A 13,122-nucleotide genomic window follows, 5' to 3' on the forward strand; every position below is an offset into this window, starting at 1 on the left:
TAAGGCACATTTCTTATTCTTGACGACAGTATAGTCAACCATCTGACTCTCCGACCCGCCACGAAGGCACACGGATTTAAACCATAAAAACTGAATGACCGGACCGCCGCAAGCAACACTGGCGGGAACTGTGGTTGAGTCCTAAGGGCCATCACCGGCCACGGTACAACCCTCCCCGAAGGAAGTACGTCCCATCATCGATGGGAGGAGTCAGATCCCCCACCTATTTGTGTACCCTCCAGGATGGCGAGATCCAACCACCATACCGGAAGCATCTGATCCCATTTCGAGGTGCCTTCCCCGGGGGTTTGACGACAGTATAGAAATAACTACGATTGATTTCCTATTTTAATAGGATATGAAATAAATACATAAAAAAATATTGCATTAAATTGTTAGTAATGCAATAAAGTGGTGAACATCTATATCCCTTACCAAAAGTAATGCATGTATAAATCTTTTTCATAAAGATTATATCTAAAGATTATTTTTAAAAACTCGTGAATAATATGAAATGTTTTCCAGAATGAAATACAATACGAATTAGGCGGAATGAATAGCAAAATGTATGATAAATCTCAAAAATCAAATGCATGGATTACACAATCGTTTCACTTCATCGACCTTTTGATTAATAAAATGAAGCAATCCATCGAGCCACAGTTATTATCAATTCTCTTGCGATAACTTGCTTTGGTGAGTATTTTTTTAAGATTCCCACTGTTCGATTAGATAAAAAGAGAGGAGATAAACCTTCCCCTTTCCTTATCACACTAACTGCATTTTGAGCTCTAGAGATTTTGAAACTCGTGGGCAATCGTTGACAGTCTTTTCTGTTGGAGTGAAGAACTGTCCTGTTGCCAAAAATAGGTTTGATAAATACAGTGTAAGTAGGACATTTTTTATTATAATGAAACCACTTTAATATGATTTATTAATACAGTGTTTTGCCTTTGTTTCGATTAATTCAAATCTCCTGATATTTAAAAAAATCTGTTGACATATTGCAGAAGTTTAGTTGTATGTTGCTCACTTTAAATTTCTATACTATCGATTTTTCCCATTCTGAACTTAAATATAAACGCTTGCAATTCCTTTTTCACAGTATATAAGTAATCAAAATGACTTTCAAACTACTGGAAATTTTCTCAGCCTTGTATAGAGCGGTTAGCAGTTGATTGACGGATAGGATGGGCGGAGTTCATAGTATGCAAGATGGAGAATTTGGTGAAAATTAGAAAAGAATATGCAGTCATTTTAGTTCCCTATCTATTGTAATGAATCAGTCTGAAATTTCATAGTACACTCCTTTACAAGAATTCCATTTTATAGTTCTAAATTATGTGATATATTTCAAGAAAAAAATTAATATTATTGTAGTAAAAGCATTTTTTGATATAATTTGAACTTATTCAATTATTGAAATGTCGATATATTTTTTTTTAATTTTTTATATTATTTGATATTAGAAGGGTTATACAAAAATTATCAAGAAATAAAACCTATAAAAGTTTCTATACTAGATTATATAGTTCATTCATTTTTAATGACGATTCGATATAACATTGCTTTGATGTGAACAACGTCCCAAAGATGGCTTTATTGTACTTATTTTCGTGAACAGGTATTATAATTTTTGAAATTTAAATATGAGTATTTGAGTAGCTTGTTTATTTAGCAATCGAGTCTGGGATGAAGCCATCATCAAACTCCAACAAAACTCATGGTACCTCAGTGACCTTAAAATTTTACAAGTCTAAAACCCAATTTCTTCAAAAATTAGTTGTGTACGGAAATCTGTTACAAGTCAAAATCAAACGTTCTCCTGTTCATGTGGCAAGGGAATTTAGAGAAGTGGTGTGGGCTCAAGTGTCGTTTTGGTTTTCGGACTAAGATTCAGAATTATTTTAGCTATCATGTAGATTTGAAACGAAGCGTTGATCTATCTAAACAAAAAGTTGCGAACAAAATCAAAATGAAAAATTAAGTGAAAGATGATATCCGAATTTCAGGAAGATATAACCTTTCTCATTTTATTTATTTACAGACAAATCGTCTTTGGTGAACAATGGTTCGCCGAGAATATTGATTATATTTGAGGTGTACGTACACACTTGAAACTTCGAAAATCGTTCAAAATATCGAATATTTTTTTAATCTTTCAAAATGTTCTATGATGCTTCAGCTTTCAAACGATACCAAGATGTTGTCAATATTCGGAATATTTCTAGAGTTATAATTATTTTTATTGAGGTACTTTCACTAAAAACTCTAGTTTCGGTTTTTTTTTTAAACTCATTTTATGAAGAAGGATATTTTTCCACTATGTGGCTTCATTCAAACCATCATAACTCAACAAGAAATTAGCCATATACAATTATCTATATATCAAAATAATCTGTATGAATCAAAGGAAGTTTTGTGCCTCAATCAAAATAAAGTATTTATAGAAATAAATTTTTAATAGCAATTTAAAAGATAAAATTACTGAAAAAATCTAGCTTTTTCTATTCATCGTTGATGATAAAATTGTTAAAAAGACTATATATTTTTATAACTTGATTAAGGCAGACAACATGAAGACTAATATTAGGCATAAGTTCCAATTAGAATTGTGTGTCTGTACAAATTAAAATTTAAGATATCATGTTTCAAAAAATATGTTAATTAGGCCATTAAATATTATTTAATTAATTCATAATTAGTGTAATATGATTTTTTTCTCACTGAAATGAGTTTAAACATATATTAATGAGCTACTGTGAAAAAACTGAATTTTTAAAACTAAAATTTAAAAAAAAAAATCTTCTTGTGTATATGTACACCTTAATTTGTTAAATCGTTTAGATATTATTTCATGTCTGTGATTCCAAACTTAGAAATATTAAGTCATTGCGTTTTCTTTTAATAGTCTTACATAAGTTCTGTTTATTGTGCATATGAAGCATTCTAATTGATTCCAATTCCATAATAATATAGCGCTATTAAAAACATTCCATAACAACATAGCTATTAAAACATAACGCTATTAAAAACAAACATCATAGCACTATTAAAACAGTGCTATAGCAAACAAACATAAATTAAACATCTATCTTCTAAATTTCGGGATATTGTAAGCACCTTTTTGTTTGTATTATGAACTGCACAGATATTATACAAAATCCTTCTTCCTTAACTTTCAACTATGAAAGAAAATCGCGAGTTTATATATTTAATGAAACAACGAAAACGATTTGAATTTCAGTTCAGCAATGTATTGTAGTGTTGGAAATTAAGCACAAAATATATTTTAAAAATTGACAAAAAATTAAGAAACATTTGCTTAATTATTATATTGTCATCGTTAAAAAGACTATTTTTCAAATTTTAAAATAACGTAAGTTCACTTTTGTGTAATAATATTTTGGAAGTTATTTCTAGAAACGTCAAAATTCAGTTTAATTTTTAATTAATGAAAATTCTCATTCAAATTTTTAAAAATCACCTCGAGGTTCACATTTCTTCAAACCAAGGTATATATGTCAAATTTGGTAGCTATAGGTCAAAAGGCCTAGCCTATAGAGCGATAACACACACACACAGTCATCTTTATTATTAATAGAGATATGATTTGATATGAATTTGAATAAATAACTTAAATGCATTGTATTGTTTGAGACTACATCTACTGTCTCCCATCAAAATTTCTCTAATATTTTCTAATATGCCAACGTCAAGTTTGTTCACCAAAAATTAATTTTGTCTCTTCAGTTGTCTGCTTGGGAATTTATTCCACCATATAAACTACGTGCTTTATAAAATATTTTGAATTTTCGATTTATATTCAGACATTTTATCAACACAGATACCACAAAGGGATAATAAAATACAAAAATGTTCATGTTTCTGGAAACAGAAGTTACCGATTCTTGAAGAATGAAAGTTCTGGAACGCAAATATTCTGCAAAGCCCTTTCGTTGCTAGCTTTTTATACTTTTTGAAACAGAAATACATACTAAGCTTCCAATATTTCTGAATTATATTGATACTCTATTTATATATATATATATATATATATATATATATATATATAGCCAAGAGTTTCCTCGAGAAATTAAATTGATTATTTTCAAATTCCACTCTTTTTTAAAGAGAAGAAAAATATTTTTTTTTCCGAATTTAAAAATAATATCTCAAATGAAATATTGATGTATTGTTAAAATTCCAATAAATTAATTCCTTCGTCTCAGATCATTGTTAAGAACAAGTTATTTGTAAAAATTTTATATTTAATTCATTTTAAATAATTAATAGAAATTTCATATAGGCGAATTTTAATTTATTGAATACATTATAAACTTTAAAAATTTCTAACCTTTGGAATGTATTCTTGTATTCATAAAATATGGGGTAGATTTCAAAATTCTAATAATTCCTCAGGTGGTTTGGAAATAAATGATAATCATGCAACGAATTTCTTTGGGAAATTGGGAGATTTAATAGCTTTCAATTTCAATTTTCAAAACATCCTTTGAATAACAGGTTATTTAACATATTTCTTAGTTATCGTAGTGAACTTTATTTAGATAATAATATTAATTGAGAATAGGAATGGCTTGGATGTGAGTATTCAACTATTCAAGAGTTTTGACATCATGTTCATTTCTTCATAAAAAATTTTCAAGTGAATATTCAACCTGAAACCACTAAACCCGTTTACCTACCACCGAATAATTACTGTGTTAGTGAGTCTGATGCATACCAAAGCCAATCCCTAGTAGTACACAAATGTATAATATTGTATGACATTGATCAATATTCGTAAAATTGTTTAATACTGTGAAATATTGTTTAATATTATATAATATCACACAATATTGTGCAACAGGCTGTGCTACCTGGGATACGAGCAACCCCTTTTGGCACAAAGCAAGGGTTTAGGAGGGAGGGGAGAAACGCCTGAGCCATCAGATCATTGTTCGAAATTACCAATTCGGATCCAAAATAACCAGTCATTGTTTCTAAACTGAACACAAATATCTAAATTATTAAACACATGTTTAAAAAAGACTAGAAAAGAATTGTAAATTTTATTTAAAAAAAAACTAAACGATTAATTTGTGCTATTAATCATATGTTTATCATGTCGTCATTCATGGCTATGATTTGTAACCGTATCTAATAAGATGCTTATGTTTTTGCTGTCTATCAGTTGAAGTAGAGAAGAAAATATCTAATTAGATAAATACAATCCACGCGGTGACCAATGTGTTAAAACCTAAGGTGATATAAACTAAACATAGGTGTGTTCTACTTGCATCAAATTCTACACTTAATGCTCCTACATTTTTACTGTCCCCGGGTGGCATGACAGTCAACGTGTTAAAATGCGATCTTATTCTTTCTACATTAATTAAACTCTCTGTTTCGGGCTTTTTGTTTCCCACGGTGTTATGGGGCATCTTGAGGGCCAGAAAATTGGATGCTCCCTACTTCGCCTTCCTGCCAACTAATGACACTATGAGATTGACTTGGTGCTCAACAACTCATAGATTTTCTACATAAAAAAAAATATCAAGATTTCATTTTGCAAGATACTCAAAAATAAAGTGGCTATTCATTTGGATGCCCTTCACTCTCAGATTGGTAATAGCTATATGCAGCTAAATGCACAGCTGCGGTGGCCTGGTGATAGAGTTTCGGCTTCGGGATCGGAAGCCGAAACTAATTTCCTGAAGAACTGCGATGTAAAAGAGTCTGGTGTACGTTGAGTTTGTGGGATGCAATTGCTCTCACTTTGCTGTGGTACGAAAGTTTGGGGAAGAATGCCAGCTCAGATGTCATACCCGTCATCTGACAGCAGTTGACGATTACGACGTTCGTTTCAAAATGTTCCTAGTGTTACTCTAAAGCAGTCGTTAGTATAATAAACTAAGCTAAGTACGTAGTTGACCTCTTTAGTGTTTCGAGAGGCATTCTATCGAGTAGAATACATAAACTAATGGCGAGTAGAGGTATAACTGAGTTAACTATTTGCAACACGAATAAACAACTGCACAGATAAAACTTACTTTTTCTACCAAAAACATAGTAGGGCATTTTAGAAAATGTAGCGTATTAGCCAAGGACGATGAGGGACAACACTAATAACCCAAAGCAGTTGTGCACGCATTTGAAACCTTATTTAAATATCTACTCTTAACTCCAAAATTCTTCATTATCTTATTAGCTATATTTTATTTTCTGTTTTGTGATTTGTTTTTAGTAAATATTTAATCGAGAAAGAAACAAGAATAATTAATGAAAGGTGTAGAAAAATCAACTGAAGGCAAAATCAATACGAATGATTTAATTTTTGAGGTAGAAAATCTTTTTATTTGACAATGTAGAAGCCTAATCCCTTGTATATTCGGGAAACAAATATAGGATATTTTCGCATTTTTTTAGCCTTTCGGTATTTTTTAATAGAAAAACAAGAAAAAGAAACTTTTCATGGAAAGCTAATTCTCTAATAATTTTTCTATGTGTAAATTCAATAAACAGTATTGTAACTAATCGTGCTATTAAATATTCGCCGTTTTTAGAGGTTTTAGGTTTCATCATGTAATTATAGATTTTTCTGTTAAATTCATCCCAATTACATTCATTCGGAGATTACGTGGAGAAAAACAATTATTGCAGATGAATTAGTGAAATATCTTACATGATTCCATAACGATATCAATAAAAAATTCAAATTCTAAAGTGGTGAAATAAATGCTTTTATCATGGAATACAGTAATTCTACAATTTCTCCTAAATGTGAACAGAATCAATAAACATTATTCAATCGTAAAAAACGTAACAAACTATCAGAACTTTGAATGCAATCTAATATTTAACTGCCAGTTGTCTTGATTGCATTGTCATATGTCGTCCTTTTTTTTCTTTTGCAAAGTTACCAATAGATTCTAAAATTAAAATGGTTCAGCACATTTGATGTATAGCATATGAGCATGAATTCACCCCAGTAAAATTTCAATTTACTAGACTGACCCGATATTCGTTATGCAAGAATACAATGTTTGAATGAAAGGGAATGGTCTTCTCAAAACTTTTTGCATCCTCTCTAATAAAGGTGTTATCCCAAAGAACCCCTTTCATGGCATTGGCATACAATAGTTGCAACTCTTTGCAAGAATTTAACATTTTTACTGAATCTATAATGTCATTCTTGGCGAGTTTTGTATAGCTATTTATCCCTAGTATGTGGTTAATAGTATCCGAAAATCGAAGGTGTGTTTTAGACACGTTTTTTCTCAACCGATTGAAACAAAAATTTTATACAAAACTACACTTGTGATCACAAAATCCCATGCCAAATTTGATATATTTAAATAATTGCGTTTTTAAGCTTATTGCTGAAAGTATAGACCACTAGACGATCAATCCTTTATTGGATTTGGTTCAAGATTTGATAGTCTACACTATAATTGTTAAAAATGCGCACTGAATCTAATCCATCTATTTCTTTCCGTTTTGAAATTATCGTGTGAATTTATATCCGAATAAACGAGCAAGCAGACTTCCTATTAATGGATTTTGCCCAAAATTTGATGGAAATATACAAATATTTTGTAAAATCTCTATACTAAATTTCATCCGTCTAGCTGAAAGTGTTTTTGAGTTATCTTTGTCACAAACAGACAGATATTTTCCAAGAAAATTTTGTTTCAAACACAGGAAGATTTAAAATATGGAGATTCTTCGCAATCTCGAGTTCGATTCTTTTTTAATTTATTATTTTTTAATTTAAATTTTTTACAATTTTACTTTTTTAATTTTTTTTTTTTTTTTTTTTTTTTTTGCCGACCACAATACTTTCTCTACTATGTATGCGAGAAAGTAAAAATGATTTCACATTTAAAATTTAAATCATAGTGCATAAATTTTCGCTCATAAATTTAGTGTCGAAACTTTAAATTCGCCTGCTAATTTAGTGAGCTTGTGGTGCATAGCATATAAGCCAGTTAACAACTACACTTCACAGGCAATTGCTTTTGCATAATGGTTATGTTACTGGACAGCGAACCACAAGGTCCCAGGTTCTATCCTTGCGCATCGCAATCCGCTACAAATTCATAAAACCATTATCTTTAATTTTATGTCGGTAATAGAAATATAACAATTTTAACAATAATAATATCATCTAGCAACATAACTCAAAAAGATCAAAAGGGATACTAAGAAAAAGCATTTAAACTTTTTTATATTAAATTTCGGATTTTTAAAAAAAGTAGTAGAGCTCTTAACTGAAGTAATTTATATTACTTCAATAATAATTAATACATTCGATTCCCAATATAATGAACATGAATGTTACTTAAAAAGAAGACTAAAATCTATATTATATGAATTTCGATGTATAGAAATATATATTTTAATTTCTATTATATTATTAATTTATTGAAAACAAACATGCAATTAGAGCTAAACAATATTTAAGAAATATAATTATTAAAGAAAGTTATACAAAAGAAATTATGAATTATGAAGTAATTTGAAAATTTGCTTATAATGTGCTAAAAAGTATATGTTCGCATTTAAAACGAAACTTTTATTTTTAGATGTATTTTCTATATCGCATCTTGAACTTCGCTTTCATACATAGGGAATTTCCGTTTATTGTTATTTTTATTAATAGAAATTTAAAAATAATTGAGTTTGAAATAAAGGTTTTTCGCTAATCTATGGGAAAGGAATTCGTAGGATAGAATTTTAAAATATCACATGACTCATCAGAACAATATATTGCTTTGTCTTTCCATATTTTTCGAAATTCTATTCCAGAAAGAATCCGTGACAGTTTTATTTTATTTATATTTCTTCTTGTGAACGGAATACATGAACTAACTAAAAAAGATAAACATCATTTCTTAAGCAAAAATTTTTGTTTTAAATATAAAAATTTCATACCACTTACAAGTAGAGTTTTTCTATTGAAGATTCTTGAAAAAAGTTCGATTTATTAATATTTTCGATATCGGGAAGTTCAAAAAGTGAGTGCTCGATCGGGATTCAATCCTATAATTATTAGTTTTGCAAAATATTCAAATTCATTTTTTTAGTAAAATATGTTTTTTTTTTTTTTTCATTTAAAATCTTTACGGGATTCAAACATCAGTTAATATTTTATTTTGCAAAACGAATATAATCTTATTTTGTCATTATCTTTGATCTTTCTCTATCGTAGGATATTAAAATGAAATTTTCCTAGTATGAAAACAAATTTGGCAATGCATCATTCAAAACAAGTTTCGATAAGATGTGACGCGGGCTTTTCCGTCTGTTACAAAACAAACAGTCTATAACGTTGATAAGTACTTATGATTAGATCATATTTCTGTTCTGTTCACATTTCAAAGGTGATAAGAAGAGACTGCCGGATCGTAAGTTGCTCATAACTGATTGTTACTGAGAAATCAGAACATATTTGCCGTCGGTTTATAAAAAGCACAGTAACTCTTTGATGTTCTCTACCAATTAAAGTAAGTTTATCGTTTTTAAAACGATTTATCAGATATAAATAACTTGTTATGGGAATGCAGCACGTGTTTGAATAATTCACGTATCAGTTGAGGCATAGTATGTAAAGCCGGTATTTTCTATCGGAGGCAAACAATATGCAGATCATTAATCTCATTTCATTATCTTCAGTTACTCATAGAATAAATTATACAATTCAAAGCACTTCCCAATTGACACTAAATATCCAATAATTTTGTTATGATATCTTCACTACACTGTACGGCATTCAGAATATTGAGAAAAAAAACGTGGAAATAGGGCACAATATTTTGTGCTAATAAGTATTACATATTTAATTTGAAATAATGTTTATAAGTTTAGTAATGTATATAATATACTAATTTTAATATAGGAATAAGATATAGCAAGATTTTTTAATTTAATTTGATTTGATGTTCTATTTCTGATCTGTTCTTTTAAGGAGTTTAAAATCATTTCTATTTGAACCTAGATTTGACATATAGTACAAAATGAAATAATGTTTTTTAAAAAATGTTTATCCTTACTTATTTCAAATTTATCTAACCATATATATATTTTATTTAATAATAACAGTGGTAGCAATCAAGAATATAAGGTGTCTAAATTTTCAACCATTTGATTTCATATTCTTGTAACTGCCTACTATGACTTACTGGATAACCTACCTTATTGATAGTAATAATTCAATTTAAATAATAACATTTTTAAAAAATCACATACTATTTTGAATGACTTGCATCAGATTAATTATTATTTTTTAAATATTAGTTGTTTTAAGATAAAATTATCCAATAAAATAAATTAATAAATAAAACAGACTATTCTTTTTGAAACAAAGTTGAAAATTAAAACCAATTATTATTATAAATTAAGTTAAATATTTAAAAAAATAAATGCGAAATTATTTGAAACTTATCTGAAGATGCACTTATCATATTTCAAAAGGGAAGGTCAAATACATTTGAAGATTGACAATCAAGTTAAGATATATAGAAAGAATATAAATGAATTTCCAACCTTAGGTATATTATTTCAAACTTCACTAATGATAATTTTGATCAAATATTGACAGAACAATAACTATATTCAGTTATTTGCCACTATTTATGAAATATTACATATGAACTTCATACTGTATTACAAAAAAGTTTTTAATGAATTTAAAGTAAAATTAGCATAAATAATTTTTTAATTACATTTAAATTTAACATAAACATATTCAATTACAAAAATCAAGTATAATTTAAGATAAGATATTTCAAAGTTATAAAAAATATGTTATGTCAAAAAAATTATGTACTTTATTATTGAATATTTTCATATGTTATACACTGTTATTTCATATGTTACAATCTTATAATTGATTTGATTGGATGATTTATACAACATCTAATTTAAAACAGGACTTGATTAAAAGTTAGATGGCATTAAGTTATAAAATTAGTGAACTGAGTTTTTGTATTTAAATTGCATAAGAATTTCATAATATGGTAATCATTCTTAATGTTATTTTCAAATATTAAGAGTTTACTTAAATTAATCCATAAGAATATTGAAAAAAAAAATCAAATTCTTATTTTCAGTAGGAACTATGAATGTAAGATTATGTTGCCTGCCCTCTTCTCTTCCAAATATTCTGAAAATCCCTTTACTTTTCCTCACCTTTTTCAACCCTTCTTTTTACCCTTGTTTTAGGTGTAATGAATTTTATAACATTTACAGTAAAGCAGAAAATTATGTATTTTTTTAATCTGTTTATCAAATTATAGTTAAATTAATATTATTGGAGAGATATTTTACATTATTTCAAAATGTGCAAGATTATGGTATGATAATAAAAAAATGGTATAATAATAAAAGAAAAAACTGCAAAAAAGTTTATTTCTTTTTGTAAAAAAAAACTAGTTTTTAACTAACGGAAAATGTAACTTCTATTTGAAAAAAAATATGGCCCAATGTGTTACTTTTCTAATACTTAAAATATACATATGTTACATTTTCTGGCCACTGATAAAACAGTGTTTTCTGGTAGTCACCAACTGGTGTCCACTTTTATTATTATTAGAGATCTTGAAAAAAATGTTAAAGATCTTGAATGTTCCATTTACATTTTATCTTGCATACATACGTGTCCATTTGTACATTTTTCTTCAGAAAGAGGGAAATTGAGAACTATGAACTAAATAGATTTATATATATAAAAAAAAGCTGAATAAAATTCTAAGTATTGGTAATTAGAGGAAGTAATTTTACATTTCATTTACTTGAAATGTTAACAATCAGAATTAAAACAAATGTTTTGATTTGGATAATTAATATATTCTACACTTAATCAGAAGTTTAGATATATCTGGCATTAATTCATCTGATTTATCAGACATTAATATATATACAACAACAGTTAATAAGGACAAATTTTAAGATGAGATATCACTTTTTGATTAGTATGGCTGTCACCATATACAGTTTGCCTTAAATTTGTCTCAGAATTGCTATATTTCCACATAGAGTGTGTATTTTGGTTACTATAAAGCTTACATGGAATAATAAATTGATTTCTTCTTTACTGTTTGAGTATTGATGATCTAAAATTAAATGTATATCTCTAAATATTATGGTACTATTTTGTTAATATGGTATCAATCATCATCAAATTTAAATTTGGTGTCCTTTTTTTAACACCAGCATTAACCACTAAGATCTGATAACTTTTTGATTAAGGCCCCACTAAAAGATTTATACTAATATTATGTATATTTCCCTTGTTTTAATTTTTCTTATTCTTTTCTTTTCTTTAAGAAATAAAAATGACTGATCTTGTGTTAGTAATTGGAAGTGGAGCAAGAGAACATGCTTTAGCTTGGAAACTGTCTCAATCACCATTAATCAAGCATGTTTATGTTTCACCTGGGAATGCTGGTACACATACAACTAGTAAATTTTCCAATTGTGGTAAATAATGCTCATTATTATTATATTTTTCTTGCAAATTTTTAAATTTTATATACTTAATTAGTGTCCTTAACCACCTAAAGAAATGAAAATGAAGTGGTTTCTTAAGAGTACTAATATATCAAGATATTACATACAACATACATAGTAGCATTATTTATTTGTTTGTTTATTTGTCTATAAGTGAATATTTTTGAAATTGCTTAAGTTTGATTGAATTTCTTTGTAAAAATTCTTTTCATTTGCTTTTGTTTAATGTTGTTAATATCATATTTTGTATGATAAATAAAATTTCTAATTAATCTCTTCTTAGAGATAAAGGAGTGGAATCTCCTTTCCTTTGATTCATTTTTCCATGTTGTATAAATTATAAACACTTCTTCTCATACAATTATAATAATCATTTAATGTTTGTTTATTTAGATGTTGATGTAAGAGATCATGCTGAAGTTGTTCTCTGGTGCAGAACAAAAAATATCAAACTTGTAGTTGTTGGACCTGAAGATCCCTTGGCCAAAGGTAATTTTGTTTTGTATTTAAAAAGAATATCCTTGTTTATAAAATTTTATAATAAAATTTGTCTCAACAATATTAATATTACATCAGAAATATATTTGTTCTGTTCTTAAATGAAGTATG

General features: G+C 27.9%; 1 protein-coding gene across 2 annotated transcripts in view; it reads left to right on the forward strand.

Moving 5' to 3' along the window:
* Window positions 1-771: 771 nt before the first annotated feature.
* The window catches only part of LOC129987946 (trifunctional purine biosynthetic protein adenosine-3-like), a 45,996-nt gene continuing 33,645 nt past the window's right edge, over window positions 772-13,122 (forward strand). The window contains exons 1-3 of one of the 2 annotated variants that reach the window (XM_056095963.1): window positions 772-886; window positions 12,331-12,483; window positions 12,907-13,002. In XM_056095963.1, the coding sequence (XP_055951938.1) occupies window positions 12,339-12,483; window positions 12,907-13,002 (241 nt within the window). In that variant the 5' untranslated portion in view covers window positions 772-886; window positions 12,331-12,338. Of the gene's footprint in view, window positions 887-9,330; window positions 9,510-12,330; window positions 12,484-12,906; window positions 13,003-13,122 lie in introns of those variants that run through there. The other variant, XM_056095962.1, reaches the window with a different exon arrangement.

Source organism: Argiope bruennichi, chromosome 10 (assembly GCF_947563725.1).
Source record: "Argiope bruennichi chromosome 10, qqArgBrue1.1, whole genome shotgun sequence".
Classification (NCBI taxonomy): Eukaryota; Metazoa; Arthropoda; class Arachnida; order Araneae; family Araneidae; genus Argiope; species Argiope bruennichi.